The 16,006-nt window shown below is 33.5% G+C and overlaps 1 protein-coding gene across 5 annotated transcripts in view; it reads left to right on the top strand.

Moving 5' to 3' along the window:
- The window catches only part of LOC129514519 (RAB11-binding protein RELCH), a 112,565-nt gene that overhangs the window by 33,738 nt on the left and 62,821 nt on the right, over positions 1 to 16,006 (top strand). For all 5 annotated transcript variants that reach the window (XM_055333134.1, XM_055333133.1, XM_055333132.1 and 2 more), the window contains exons 8-10: positions 635 to 916; positions 3,694 to 3,769; positions 5,266 to 5,361. In XM_055333134.1, coding sequence (XP_055189109.1) covers positions 635 to 916; positions 3,694 to 3,769; positions 5,266 to 5,361 — 454 coding nt within the window. The remainder of the gene's footprint in view (positions 1 to 634; positions 917 to 3,693; positions 3,770 to 5,265; positions 5,362 to 16,006) is intronic.

Genomic DNA, 16,006 nt, shown 5'->3' with positions numbered 1-16,006 from the left:
GAAATTAACAGATTTTATAAATATATAAAATAATACTTAAGTTGTAAGACATAATTTTTAATATTCTAGTACTTTTAAAAGAAAGTTTTAAAATTGTTTTGTATATTTAATATATTCTTTTTCCCCAAAAAATGTTATTAAGGCATCATAGTAATCATGTAACTAATTAATTCTTGGAAGCAAGGAACATGGTTTTCACTTCCCCATGGTTGTGTCAGTATTAATAAAATAACTCCTTCACACTAATGTTGTAAACATTTCCCACTGATTATTTCATTTAATTCTTATTAATATCCTGTCAATTAGATGGAATTATTCCCATTTTCAAATACAGAAAAGAAGGTTATAAGCCAGTTCAAAACAGAATTTATGAGGCTATTTTTATGCTTCATGGTAAGCATTTGTAGTTATACTTTTAGGTATATGAAGCATTCGTGTATAGAGTACAGAAAAGATTAATCAGTTGTCAAACAATTTTCAATTAATGTGTGATGCTTTTAATGCATAAAACCTAATATGAAAAAAAACAAAAACCAACAACAACAACAAAAAAAACAATATGAGGTTTGTTTATGGTATTGCCACAGTTTTAAGAATATAGTTGTTTTCTGATAATTTCTCTTTCTTGCTGCAGCGAAATGGACTTCCTCAAAAATGAACACTTTGCCATCCCAGTAGTTTGTGACTCTGTTCAACCTTCTTTGGATCATAAAGACTCTGAAGACAGTGGACAGAATCCAGTTATAAATAACACAGACAAGGGAAAAGACAAAAATAACCATCTTTCAAAATCAGATGAAGTTGATTCCACTATTCCTAAGGAGAATTTCCCAAATTCTGTCCCCAGGAGAGAAAAAGAAGAAGTTCCATCTTCTCCATCAAGTAAAAACACAGTCCATTTTGATAAACCCAATAGGTTAGTATACAGCCTACGTTTTGAGTGCATCTTTCAGCTGTCTAGTACCTCGCCCAACTAGAGGAGCTTCAGTTCTTATTTGCAGGTCAAATGTATAAATTTTTACACTTGGCATAAACGCATAAACTTAACACATAGCAAAGTACATGTCTCAAAAAAAAAAAAACACAAAGTAATTACGAAGTTAAATTACATTAAAGAGGATTAAAACATAAATGGAATCGTTTCTAATCTTAGCAAAGTACTTAGACCCATAAAATAATATGTATATTCTGTGTGCTGTAAACTCTTGTACCCAGTGATTTTATTTTTTTTAAATTTGTTTATTTGAGAGAGAGCACAAGCTGGAAGGGCAGAGGGAGAGGGAGAATCTGAAGTAGGCTCCCTGCAAGCGCAGAGCCAAACGCAGGCTCTATCTCACAATCCTGGATCTCAACCTGAACTAAAACCAAGAGTTGGACACTGAACCAGCTGCACCACCCAGGCAGCCCCATAGCCAGGGATTTTACTTTTTCTCTGTTATTAACAGACACAGTAGAAGGTTTTGGTACTGCATAGTTACCAATGTAAATAGGGGAATTGTTTCTGTTCCTAGTCCCCTTTCCTGTGTCTGCTTCCATGACTAATATTGTATTATTGATATTCTCTTGATTCATTTACTTTACTTTTGTTGAGTCTCAGTGATTGAACTCAGATAACAGTGGTACATGCCCTTTATGATCAGATTTTCTAGTGGAGGAGACAAAATATAATTTAAAATTTTTTTACGTTTTAATGTGAAGAAATCATTTTAATAAAGGAATGTTTACTGTCCTCTTTTTTATATTTTAGGCACAGTTCTAAATTCTTTCTGTACACTGACTTATTTCATCCTCACAGATAGCCTATGGTGCAATTCTGAGCTGCAAGTCATGCTTTCTCCTTCCATTAAACAGACGGATATTACACCTAATTTTGGAATATAATAGGAAAGTATGACTGATTTCTTTTAGACTTAGAGGTACTCATTATTAAGAAGCATTTGATTTTTTTGTAAGTAAATCTTTCTACTGATGAGCCACAACTTTTTGTAAAATTTCTATCCACATTTTTCTTTAGGTATTATGGAGGTTATAGAGTTGAAATAGATACAGCCTAGTCTTCAAGTTGCATTTTTTTCTAGTATGGATAAGATAGAGTCATAAAAATCTATGTTTAGATGCTCAACAATAATGGCAATTGTAGTAGTTCTTTAATGTTTAGGAGTACTTCCATATATCTCTTTTGATGTACAAAAGTCACTTTCTGGAGAAAGATGGTTATTAAATTTGTTCAGCTAATATTTTTAGTTCTTAACTGTGCTAGGCAGTGTTAACAAGGAACAAATGGAAGGCAAAACATACGGTAATCACATGGTATGAGAGAGACCAACAATCAGACAATCATAAAGTGTGAAAAATAGAAATATAAGAGAAGTTTAGCTTGCTTTGGGAACACACATCAGGGCACCTAATGTAAGTCATCAAAACAGGTAGTTTTCAGGGAAGAAGTGTTTAAGCTGAGGCCTGCCAACTAAATAGGAGTTAACCAGACGAAGAGATAGGAAGGAGTGTTCCCACTCATGGAAGATAGCATGTGCTAAGAGCATACCACACATTTTGGGGAACTAAGAAGAATTTAGTAAGGTTTAAGCAAAGACAGTCATATAATCCACATTAACTCATTTTAGAGAGCTGGGACATGATGGTATCTACGATTTAGAAAGAGTCCTCTAAGGTAGAGTTGATTGGAGAGTAGCAAAATTGGAGGAAAGAAGCCTAATTGGGGGGTGGGGGGTTGTCTATTGGAAGAATCCAGGTAAGAAATGATTGAGGTATTGGAATGAAGTAAGTAGAATTTAAGATAGTTAGAAGGTAAAAGCTTGATTGGATTTGGAGTTAAAAGAAAGGGAAAGATACAGGCTGATTTGTGGTTTCTGGGTTGGTTGATTAGATGGATCATGGCTGTTCCACTGAAAGAATATGGGAGAAGGAACATAGATGAGCAAATACTTGAGCTTTGGTACATTATTCTTACTCTGTATTCATAGAAATTACTGAATGCCACTTCATAGTATATACTAAATAGCCTCTATTTTGTAACTTTTAGCATTAGCCCTTTTTTTGTAGGTTGAGATAAAGTACAACTCAGTCATATTTTGTGAATACTACTACACAGAAACTAGTGTCATTTTAGAGAATAATGTTTTAACTTCATTTCTTAAATATAAGCTAATATTTTCAATTGCAAAAATAAAATACTTTCCTTTATAATATACCATAAATGTTGACTGAGCCTCTGCTTCATTTACCTTTAATTATTACCTCTTTTATGTGGGTCTCTAACATTAAGGTTTATCATTATCATTGGAGCGGTCTGCAAAACTTTAATTCCTGTCAGCAATTTTTTATCCACCTTACTGGACTATTGGGAATTGTGGAGAAAAAAGTCCTCATTTCAGATTTTGCAAATACATTCTATAATCATTGATCTGTTCTATATTTCAGGTTTGATCCGATATTTACAGGCTGTTCACTCATAGAACCTGAAACTATTTTAAAATTGGTTATTGCTAATTTCTTCCCCTGTATAATTCACTAGTGAATTATTCTTCAAATCATTGGTGGTTGAAAAATCCAGTTAGCATTTGTGGGGCAGGATGAATGCAGGAATAGGAGTTACAGCATGCAATTTACCTTCTCCTAAATACCGATGGTAACTATTTGGTATTGTCCCTTTTCATCCAATTTTTCTTCTAGGAAATTGTCTCCTGCTTTCCACCAAGCTCTACTCTCTTTTTGTCGAATGTCGGCAGATAGTCGTTTAGGATCAGAGGTAAATTATACCATATATTCTTGGAACTTTTTTAAAATATTTGATTTTTCTTCTTATCTGTAGTAAGACTCCATTTCAAATAAACATCTGTTTTTTAAAATAATAGCCTAGGAAATAATACCTAAAATTTTAAGCTTTTAAGAAAGGTAGTTGATTATTTCTGTCATTTAGACTAAAGTTTTGTCTACTATTAAAGGGACCGTTTGTATCTATTTTTAATTTGTTATGTCTGACATATGGTAATATGCCTTTTTTTGGTATAATTCAGAAAACCAGTGTTAAATGTACATATTGTTTGTATTTCAGTTGTTTTTAGATTACCCTATTATTTTTACTTCATTAGGAGTGGTTATCTTTTTTTTTTCTTTAATATTTTATTTATTTGAGAGAGAGAACACAAGTAGGGTGGAAAGGCAGAGGGAGAGGGAAAAGCAGACTCCCTGCTGAGCAGGGAGCCCGGCTTGGGTATGACCTGGGCTGAAGGCAGATACTTAACCCACTGAGTCACCCAAGCACCCCAGGAGTGATTATCTTTGATCGCTGAGTTTGTTAGCTCTCAGATTCCTCAAGTGCTTTTTAATTGATGGAGGCTCATCTTGAAAGAACATTTTAATTATTTTTTAAAGATTTATTTATTTATTTATTAGACAGAGAGAGAGAGAGAGAGAGAGAAACAGGCAGAGGGAGAAGCAGGCTCTATGCAGGGAGCCCCACGCGGGGCTCTATGCAGGGAGCCCCACGCGGGACTCCATCCCAGGTCTCCAGGATCATGCCCTGAGCGGAAGGCAGTGCTAAACTGCTAAGCCACCGGTGCTGCCCTGTTTTTAAGATTTTTAAATTTATTTATTAGAGAGAGAGAAACAGGCAGAGGGAGAAGCAGGGTCCATTCATGAGCCCAATTGAAAGGGCATTTTATTATTTTTTTCTATCATTATACTCCTCCCCTTTCTGGTTGTTTTATGGTTGATTCCACTGAACCTCTTGTGGGCATCAGTTTCACAATGTCATTGTGAATCTGAAATAGCTAGAGGATGCTTTGGATACATTTCTGGTAATCCTCACAGCAGAACTAGGTCAGCCTTGGGCTTCTGTCTCCTGTACGCAGCTTCACTTTCCAAACTATTGCCAGGGGCATACATTGTAGTTATGTAGGCATCTTTTCAAGAATGAACGGAAAACCATTGAAGTTACCTTAGTCCTGTGTTATCCTTCCTTGTTCCCAGAACTGTAGCCTTGTAGGGCTCCTTGGATTCACGCTTGCTTCTTCCTGGTATTTTCAGTCTATTTCTTGCTTACAGAAATGTTTATCCTGTGTGGTAACACAGTTCTTGTTGTCCGTGATGGGAATGTCTTGTTATTACCACTGCCATCAGAAGTTGGAAAACTTTGGGTGTGTGCTTAGAGTGGAGGTGGCAGGATCTAAAGCGTGAACTTCAAGAACCATCATGCATGGAATTTCTACACCATCCTCATTTATTAATTCTTTGGTTTTCTAGGTGTCTCGGATTGCAGACAGTGAGAAAAGTGTTATGTTAATGCTGGGACGCTGCCTGCCACACATTGTTCCTAACGTGCTGTTGGCAAAGAGGGAGGTGAGACACATAAAAGTGTTTTCATCCCAGTAATCTCATCGTGTTGTCCATTTTTTGTCATTTTGAAGTTTAGTGTTATATTTTTATTTTGTTAAAGTCTATTACTTGCAATCATATTCTTACTTTTGTGCATGCATCTCTGCTCCTAGAGAATGGTTTTACACCTCTGTCAGGTGAGTTCAGTAAAACTGCATGGTATTCATGTTTTCCCAGTTTTGCTTAAAGCATCATTAGCTTCTGCAGCACTAACTATTACTGTAGGTCCATTTATGTGCCATGAATACTGTCCGTTTTCTACATTACCAGTTAACTGATTTATTTTATCTCTGCTGTGGATATGATATGCTTGATCTGTATACAAAAATAGACCCTCTTTGTATTGAAAATTAACTGGGACTAATAATGTAACTTTTTTCCTAAATGTTCTTGTAGTTACCTATTATAAATGTTAGTTTTATTATATTCGTTTGTCCATAATTACACTAGTCTTACGATGATAGGATAGTTACAGTATTGACAATAACTTTTGAAAGTACTTTCTTTTGCTTTTCTCTTAGCTAACTTTGTTATTGACAGATGCTTAAAATATCCAAAATACAGTAGCCAGTATCTTTTAGTACAAAGAACCTCCATTATGAGCCATACTGTAGGGAGTTACCTTTAGAGTTATATTCAGCCAAGAAAAGATTAATAAAAAGTTACTATAGTCTAATTTAAATGACAGTGGGTGATTTATTTGTCACCAAGTTTAATAATTTGTTTGAATATTTCAATTTATAAAATCAACTTCCAGTTCACAAAATTTTTTTATAAAATGGATTAAGAGTATTTTAGAGTATATCCTGTAAGTTTCTTATATCATCTTCTTAATATTTACCTCTGATTTCAATCATAATTCATGGGACCTACAGTATGATAGGTACACAATGCATTGGCAAAGCCCATATAAAGCTTATCCTTAATTATCCGTTTAGCACAAGAAATTTGTACTGATCCTCAAGAAAACTTACATGTAGAAACGTACATGTAAAATTTACATTAAAATTTTTTATTACTGTAGGTGTTTTGAATTTAAAAAAAAGATTTAAAAGCCTGTTTACTTACCGGTGGTTTTATTTTATCTAATACATAAAAATAGTTGTAAGATATTAATAAGTATGAAAGATTCCTGTATCTTGAAGGATCAGTGTCCAATTTCCGATTGTTTTGCAGTTCTGCTTGGCAGAATGGTGTTTGAGCTTCTTTTCCTTTTTTTTAGCTTGTAACATATTCCATGCAATGCATTAATGTTTGCATCCCTTTTACTGTGTCTCCTTAATATAATCTTTAAAATAGCACAGAAACTTAATTGTTATGAGATGCAGTTTAAGCCTTATTTTAATTTTCCCTTTTTTTATCATAGAAAATTCTACCACTAAAATCTGATTGTACTGCATGAAGTATTTATAAATTTGCATCATCAGTAATCAGATCTGTTATATATATATATAAATATATATGCTTACATATATATTTATACATACACACATTTTGTTTGTGGTATGATGTTTACTTTTATGGCTGATTTTAAGTTTTTTGTATTTAAAAATATATACTTACAATTTCATGAAGAAGTGATTGTTTATCTTTGTTTAATTATTTGTGTGTTATTCTATTTTATCAGAAAATTTACCATTTATCAAAGTTGTATTCTCTTGAAATTAAATTGGTAAATAATGAAGTTTATCTTGGTTTGGTTTGAAACCAATCCCAGGGCATGAAAGGACAAAACTTTTACTTCCATTCGTCCTTTGAATATTAGATTACTTTTATTTACTACTTTACCTTAATTCCTTAAATACGGATTTTTAAAAAGGTCTTGTGATTAAAGGATAAATATTTTGATTTTTTTCTTTTCAAGTTTTATATAGTCTTTTATCAGGATAAGCCTTTTTATTGATACGTAAATACAGTTAAAATGTCCTTTGATAAACTAATTGGCCACAATAATAGCCTAGCTGGTTAAATAAATCATTAGAAACATGATTTAAGGTTTTGTTTAAGTAACACATTTACATTAACATCTTTTTATTTTTTTATTATTTTTTTAAATATTTTATTTATTTATTCATGAGAGACACACACAGAGAAACAGAGACATAGGCAGAGGGAGAAGCAGGCTCCACGCTAGGAGCCCGATGTGGGACTCAATCCCCAGGAATCCAGCATCAGGCCCTGAGCCTGAGCCGGAAGGCAGACGCCCATCTGCTGAGCCACCCAGGCGTCCCTATTAACATCTTTTTAAATATAAAAAGATAAATAACAAAAACTCTTTCCCTGTCCCTGAGCCACCATTCCACATACAATAGATGTTATTAGTTTTTAATATATTCTCTTAAGTCCTTTGCCCATTTTTTAATTAGGTTGTTTGTCTTGGTTTTGAGTTGTAAGAGTTCTTACAATTCTCAATATTAAACCCCTATTCTATATATGATTTGCTAATATTTCCACTTGGTAGGCTGTCATTTCACATTTTTTATAATATCCTTTTATGGACAGATGTTTTCCGTTTTTATGAAGTCTGATTTATCTATTTTTTCTTTTGTTGCCTGTGTCTTTGGTGTCAAATCTAAGAATATATTGCCAAGGCTGAGGTCAAGATTATTCCCTGTGCTTCCTCCTAATAGTTTCATAGCTTTAGCTCTTTTTTAGGTCATGGATCCATTTTGTATTTGTATTTGGAGTGAGGCAGGGGCCCAATTTTATCCTTTTTGTATGATCGTCCAGTTGTCTCAGCACTGTTTGTTGAAATCATTGAATCGTCATGGCACCTTTGTCTAAAGTCAGTTGTCTGCACATGTTTGGATTTATTGCGAGACTCTCAGTTCTGTTTTCTTGGTCTTTATGTTTATCCTTATACCTGTACCAACCATACTGTTTTGATTATTTTAGCTTTGTACTAAATTTTGAAATTGGGAAGTATGAATTCTTGAACTTTTTTTCTTTTTCAATATTTTTTACCTATTCAGGACCCCTTGCAGTTGCATAGGAATTTGATACTCCACTTTCATTCTGCAGTAAAGGTCATTGGAATTTTGATAGGGATTGCCTTGAATTTATAGATCACTTTAGGGAGTACTGCCATTCTGATAGCAATAATTCTTCCATTTCATGAACATGGGATTCTTTTCATTTATTTATGTCTTTAATTGCTTTCAGCAGTGTTTTGTAGTTTTCCGTATACAAGTTTCTCACTTCCTTTATTTTGGCTCTTTTAAAGATAGGTTTATTTTTTTGAGAGAGAGAGAGCAAGCATGCACAAGTGGAGAGAGGGCTAAGGGAGAGAATCTTTTTGTTTTGTTTTGTTTTGTTTTGTTTTGTTTTGTTTTGTTTTTAAGGGAGAGAATCTTTGAAGCAGACTCCTTGTTGAGCACAGAGCCTGATGCTGGGCTTGATCTCTTGGCCCATGATATCACAGCCTGAGCCCAAACCACGAGTCTGACATTTAACCCATTGAGCCATCTAGGCACCCCTTTTGTTACTTTATTTTCTCTTCGCTTCCTTGTTTTAATTTACTCCTATGTATTTAATTGTTTTGGATGGTATTGTAAATGGGATTTTCCCCTAACTTCCTTTCAGATTGTTCATTCCTGATTTATAGAAACAGAAGTGATATTGTGTGGTATGCTCTTAACCTTGTAACTTTCCTGAATTAATTAGTTCTAGTAGTTTTTTGTGGAGTCTAATGTGATTTTCTTCAACTAGAATAACATTACCTGCAAATAGAGTTTTGCTTCTTCTTTTCCAATTTGGATGGCTTTTCTTTCTTTCTCTTGCTTAATTGCTCTTGCTAAGACTTACAATACAATGTTGAATAGCAGTGTTTTGAGAAAGCAGATATTTTTGTCTTGTTCCTGATTTTATGGAGAAAACTTTCAATTTTTCACCATTGAGTATGATACTGGCTGTGGACTTTTCATAAATGCCTTTTATCATATTAAGGAAATTTTCTTCTGTTCCTAGTTTGCAGTGTTTTTATCATGAAAGGATGTTGAATTCTGTCAAATGTTTTTCCTGCATTGATTGAGATGTAATTTTTTTCCCCTTTGTTCTATTGGTATAGTATAATCCTTTACTGATTTTTCATATATTGGACCAACCACCTGGAATAAGTCCTGGTTGGACATGGTATATAATCCTTTTAATGTGTTGTTGGATTTGGTGTAACTTTTTTTTTTTTTGCGCATTTCCACACCTAAATTCGTAAGATATATTGGTCTGTAGTTTTAACACTGAGAATTGTCTGGTCTAACCTGGTCTATTCTTGAAAATATTCTGTGTGCCCTGGAGAAAAGTATATATATATGTTGCTATTGTCAGGGTGAGTGTTTTATATATGTCTTTAGGTTTATTTGATAGCGTTCAGGTTTTCTGTTTCCTTAGTGATCTCCTGTTTAGTGGTTTATCCATTATTGAAACTGGGGTATTGAAGTCTGCAAATATTATTATAGAACTGCATTGTATTCAGAAATATTTTGTATGTGTGATATGATCTTTCTTCCATCACTTATACAGATGGTACCATACTCCAATGCACTATTCTTTACATTGCTTTTTTTCCATGTAACATTATATTTTTGTATCTTTCTATGTCAGTATATAAAGAACTCTCTTGTTCTTAAGGCTGCATAATATCTAGTCTTTTTATAGGCTTTTAAACATGTTTTAAATTAGTGTTTTTCGAACTTTATTGGCCATACTCAGTAAGAGAGACATTTTACATGATGTGCCAGTGTGTAAATACATATATATAATTAAAATGAAAGCATGACAAATCAAGTCTTGTCTTTACTAATTATGAAAAGTTAAAATAGAAGACAATATCAAACATGATTTTAAAAATATTTTTAAACAGTAAAGAATATGCCTAAATACACAGTAACAAAGGAAAGAATACTCATGATCCATTCAGTTATTTTTTTGACTCATTGTTTTAAAGTGACATAAAGGTTAATTAAAGTTGTCTAAATTAAACTTTTTATTTTTTATGAAAGTGGAAAGTACAGTGAATATAGATGTTAGTGTTATTTATTTTTGTTTTCTAAAAGAAAAGTAACAACCTCACTTAATCTTTAGGTCAAAATTAATTGCATTTTCTAAATTTAGCATGCCATAATATTTTAAATCTAAGATTCCATTGATTGTAACAATTATGTAGCTTTGAGAAAAAAGAATTCCAATGAAATTATTAACATTCTCCATTAATAATTCACACCCCAATTTCAGAGATCATAAAAAGTAGAAAAAAGTTTCCTCCTATCAACTGTTAAGTAATGATCATCTTTTTTTTTTTTTTAAGTATTTTAAAAGACTTATTTCCTTTTGATTTGGGGACAAAAAAATCATGAACAAATTTTCTGTTTGTGGCTTATGTAGTAGTTCATCTTAATGGGTTCATTGAAGAACTTGAATCTTTCAAACCAAATTATAGAATAAATGTATGTATATAGGCCACAGAAGTTAATTTTTCACAGTCTCTGCTTTAAATGCATTTGAAGGGAAAATTCTGTAATTTAAAAATAAGATTTCTTAAAGGATTACTTTTAAAAGCATTTTTAAATAATATATCTAAATTTAATTTTTATTTTCATTCTATGCCAAGGAAAAAGCTGACTTGGAAAAGCAAAGGAGAAGTCTGGGCCTGGAATGGGGATGGGCAAGTGGAAGTGGGGAATGAGACCAAGCTTTCTTTTTGAGATGTTGAAATTGTTCCGAAATTAGATTGGTGGTGGTTGCACAACTCTGAATACACTAAAAACCACTGGATGTACACTAGAATTTTTATAATATATAAAATATACCTCTTTAAAGCTAGAAGAAAAGCAGAGAACCAATTCCCTAAAAGTTTTTTTATTTTATTTTATTTATTTTTGAGAGAAAAAAAAGAGCGCTCTGTGTGAACAGGGGGAAGGAGCAGAGGGAGAGAGAGTGAAGATACTCTCCAGCAGACTCTGGGCTCAGCAGAGCCCATCGTGGGGCTCGATTCCCATTACCCTGAGACCATGACCTGAGCTGAAACCAAGAGTCGGACACTTAACTGAGCCCCCTCTGTTCCCCCTCCCTAAAAGTTTTAAATGTAGTAGTATCTCCGAAGATCTGCTTATTTTCTGAGAAACCAAACTTTGCTCTTTTATATTGCATTCATGTTTGCTCCATGTTGAATTTTTAATTTAATAATTAGTAATAATAGCCTAAGTATTTATAATTGTATGAGTCTTGGGAGGAAAAGGTTTTACATCTACCTTTCTAAGTTCTTTGGCTAGTCTAATAACCAATTTAACATAGGACAGATTCATAGGAGAAAAATAAATTTAATTACCTATGTATGAGGGCCCCATAACAATGTAAGACCCAAGGATAAGCTGGGCAGGTAGGCTTATATGCTGACTTCAGCAAATGGTCTTAGGAAAGGAAAGGGAGTGATCACAGGATAAGAAGAGCAGTTTGTAATTAGGTGTTTGTCCTTTCCCACAGATAAGTCATTGAGAGAAAATTCTCTATGGACCACACCTCTATCTAAATTCTTTTCGGTAGTTTAAGAAAGAGGTAAAAGTTTTTCTTGGGGTCTGTTGGATCTTGATTGCCTTCAGCTCAAAATAGTCTGTCCACATGCCAAAATGGAACATTTTGGGGATACTTGTTTTGAACCCCTTCAGGAGTTCTACAAAAGAATAGATAAGTAAAATAGATACTATTGTGAAGTAGATAAGCTTAATCCATCTCCTTTACCTATTTAATAGGTGTTTTTATATGTGTATGTTAATTTTGGAAGTAAATCACATGCTCTTTAGTAGTATCAGAGTTTTTTTATTTGTTTTTTTTTTTTTTAAGATTTATTTGTTTATTTTGGGGAGAGAGAGAGAAAAGCAGCAGACTCCCCACTGAGCTCAAGGGAGCTTGATGGGGAGCTCCATCTTAGGACCCTGAGATCATGACCTGAACTGAAGGCAGACACTTAACCAACTGAGTCACCTGGGTGTCCCAGCAGTATCAGAGTTTAGAAGTCATTCGAGTATTTTAATTAGGCTTCTTAAAGGTTGAGCCATGGGAATAATTCTAAGATAGATAAGCCTTAGATAATAATTCTAAAAATAGATACTTTAAGAGCCCTTGAAGTATAGAACTTTTCCAGAGGTGAGTAATCTTGTTTTTTTCTTACATGAGTCTTTGTAATGTTTGCTCCCTCGTTCTCTCTCTTCCTTTCTTTTTTTTCCTATTTCTCTCTCTCTCTCTCTCTTTTTTTTTTTTTTTTTTTTTTTTGAATAAGCTCTATGCCCAACATAGGGCTTGAACTCACAACCTGGAGATCAAGAGTCACATGCTCTACCAACTGAGCCAGCCAGTAGCTCCTCTTTCTTTTTTAAATGTATTGTCAACATTCTGACAAGTTACAACTGAAAATCTAAATCAGAGAGTGTACGTGAATTTAAATTTTAATTTGGTATTGCTTAATATCTAGGCAAAAGACCAAATGGAAACGTTTAAAATAACAACTACCTAAAATTTTTAAATGAAGCTTGAGTTATAGGAAATAATTTTAATGAAAGCAGTGAACTATAACTTACAGGACTGATGTTACCTTTCTAGTACAGTAGAATTTTCTTCTTGACCCAAAGCACTCAGACATTTCCTCCTTGGCATCTGATCTAAATATATTTCCTTTTCTGTTTTAGGATTCTTTCAGATCTTGAATCCATTATCTTACATTTCCATGCTTTTTTTAATGTTAAAATTTGCCTTCATTTCTGCCACCCAACATCTAATCTCTTAGTTTGGTTTAGATCCTTTTTAGATGCTACCTCCCCCTTTTTGTAGTCTTAAACACACCAATCTTTCTAAGACTAAGAAAGTTAAGTAAAAATACTCATAAAATCAAACGTAAAATTCTCTAAAGACATTTTCCTATCTCTAAAATGATTTCTTAGTCACTAGAATTTATTTTGTTTTAGTTGTAAAGCTGAAAGAACTGAAACAGTACACACCTTGCCTATTTAATTCTGTGCAAAATTCCATTGGCAACCTAAGATTTGAGAGGTGGGAGATCCTTCATATAGAGAGAACTAGCTTTGTAATTAAAATTGCAAAAGTCATTTACTTGAGTAAAAGGTAAATTACTAAGCCTTTTAGATTACTGAATTCTAAAAGCCTTAGAAATATCTTTTCCAAAATGATAATAAAGTAATAGAATACCTTCTGCAGTAAAATTACTGCACTGATTTCCTCTCTAGTGATCAATAGGACATCTGTTTTATATTTCACTTCAATATACATTCATTGAGTACTATCAGTTGCTAAAGCATGTTTTAAATAAAAATTTTAAGATTTTTGTTGCCTTGAAGTATGGACACTAACATTTTTAGGGGGATAACTACCTTTTGGATATAATGTTACCAAAGCTATAGATATTTTCTTACCATGGTTACTATTACTCTTTTTATCAACATGCAGTATTAAATCTGATTTGCTTAAGGATCTTTTCATGTGAAAAACTCATAAGCTTTAGATAATGATGTCTAAATTGCTCTCTTATTCTCAGTACATTTTTTATGTAATCATTTCAAGACATTTTTTTAAACCACTGTCGTCTTGAAAAAAAACCACTATAATCTTGCCTTCTGAAGGAAATTTAACTACCACCTTTTAAATGTTTCATTTAAGAATTATAAGGAAAGTTTTTAAAACACTAGACTTCTTCATTGGAGAGATGATACCAAAGGGAGAATATTGGTTCAAATCTATAAATTTGTGAATAGTGTGAAAATGGTACATACAGACCTAATAAACCCTGATGTGGATGTATTAATACTTCAGAGGCTTGAAAAACATGAATTCACAGTAAATAAATGTGAATATACAACAGCAGATACATATGTACAGAATTCATTATTCCAGGGGTGATACAAATAGAATTTGTGAATAAATAAATGAGCAAACTTGTATAAGTAGAACTTGTGAACAAATAAGCCACTCATAATTTAGCAATTAAAATCCCTGATGATTCTGTGAGAAACAAACTACTTCCACTTTTTTCTGCCATCACTTACTGGACCTCTTCTCAACTCTGTATTTCTCTAAGAGGAAGAGACTGACCTACTTTATACACTGAGTTATAACTGTTTTAGCCATTAATGTGCCAAGATGTACCCAGTTCTGCTTGGTATGGCATATTATCCAAAACTGATTGGCAAAGTATGCTGTTAATTTTGCCAGCAAGAAGTAAAAGCAAATGGCAATGTAACTTATTACCATGATTCAGAAAAGTGAAAAGTATTTTCCTTCAGTTCTATAGTCATAGAATTTTAGAGGCTAAGGGTACAAGAAATGACAGATTTTCCTCCCACGTATCAGTTCGGATTGGTTGGTATTGAGAAGTGCTTTGGTAAGTGCTCTGTTAAGGCTTTGTGAGACCAACCTTGATCTCAGAAGGAAAAATTAATAATTCTACATTAGCAATAGAGAAGGAAATTGCAGACTGTGTATGAAATACTTCCCATTTCTGCCCTGATCTTAATTCTTTTATGTTTTGTTTGAAGAAACTAAAAACCAGAGACATTTGTGATTCTCATTAAGTTTTCAGTTTGGCACATGTACAGCCATATTTCACTTAAAAGATTCTTTATGCTTTTTTTTTTAAGATTTTTTTTCTTTATTCATGAGAGAAACAGAGAGAGAGAGAGAGAGAGGCAGAGACACAGGCAGAGGGAGAAGCAGGCTCCATGCAGGAAGCCCGACATGGAACTCCATCCCGGGTCTCCAGGATCACGCCCTGGGCTGAAGGCAGTGCTAAACCACTGAGCAACCTGGGCTGCCCCAAGATTCTTTACGTTATAATGTAGGATATAAACTTCCTCTTTTTTAAAGATTTTATGTATTTACTTGAGAGAGAGAGAGAGAGAGCACGAGTGGGGGAAGGGGCATAGGGAGAGGGAGAAGCAGAATCCCTGCAGAGCAGGGAGCCCAACACTGGCTTGTTCCCAGGACCCTGAGATCACAAAAGCCAAAGCCAGACATTTAACCTACTGAGCCACCCAGGCACCCCCATAAACTTCCTCTTTGATGAAGGATCACTAAGCCTCATGATTTAAAAAAAGCAAATGTAAGGTACAAAGAATATATAGTAATACAACTACTTTGCTATGCTTGTTTTTGAGATAAAGAAGCTAAGTAATTGTACCTTATATATTTTTTAGCAGTGTGTATGTATATGTTTGTAGTTATAGCAAATATCTACATTGCATAATTTTATCTTTAAAGATAGAAGAGAATGGAAGAGTACATATGTAGAGACAATGGAAACAGGAAGAAGATTGAGGAGGAAGCAAGAGAACTCAGGAAAGAAGGAACTGACATGAGGGAAGAAATACAAATAAAATTTTTAGGGTCCTTTATTTTCATGCATTAAAATATTTTCTCCTTTTGTTAGTGCCTTCTGGAATAACTGCTTTTTCATCTTTAAGGTTCTCCTCTCAGTGGGATATGCTGATGCAATGTCTTAGTCCTCTCATAAGTATCATTGGCTCTTATCAATCTAAATGAAATCCTCTAAGGATTAGTATAGTCCTTGTTTTTAATGATCTCTTACTCTAGTATCTCATAAAAGGTTGTG

The sequence above is a fragment of the Nyctereutes procyonoides genome, unplaced genomic scaffold (assembly GCF_905146905.1).
Source record: "Nyctereutes procyonoides isolate TBG_1078 unplaced genomic scaffold, NYPRO_anot_genome, whole genome shotgun sequence".
NCBI classification, from domain to species: domain Eukaryota; kingdom Metazoa; phylum Chordata; class Mammalia; order Carnivora; family Canidae; genus Nyctereutes; species Nyctereutes procyonoides.
Note: the sequence above shows the minus strand (reverse complement) of the source record. Positions and strands in the feature narration are given on the sequence as shown.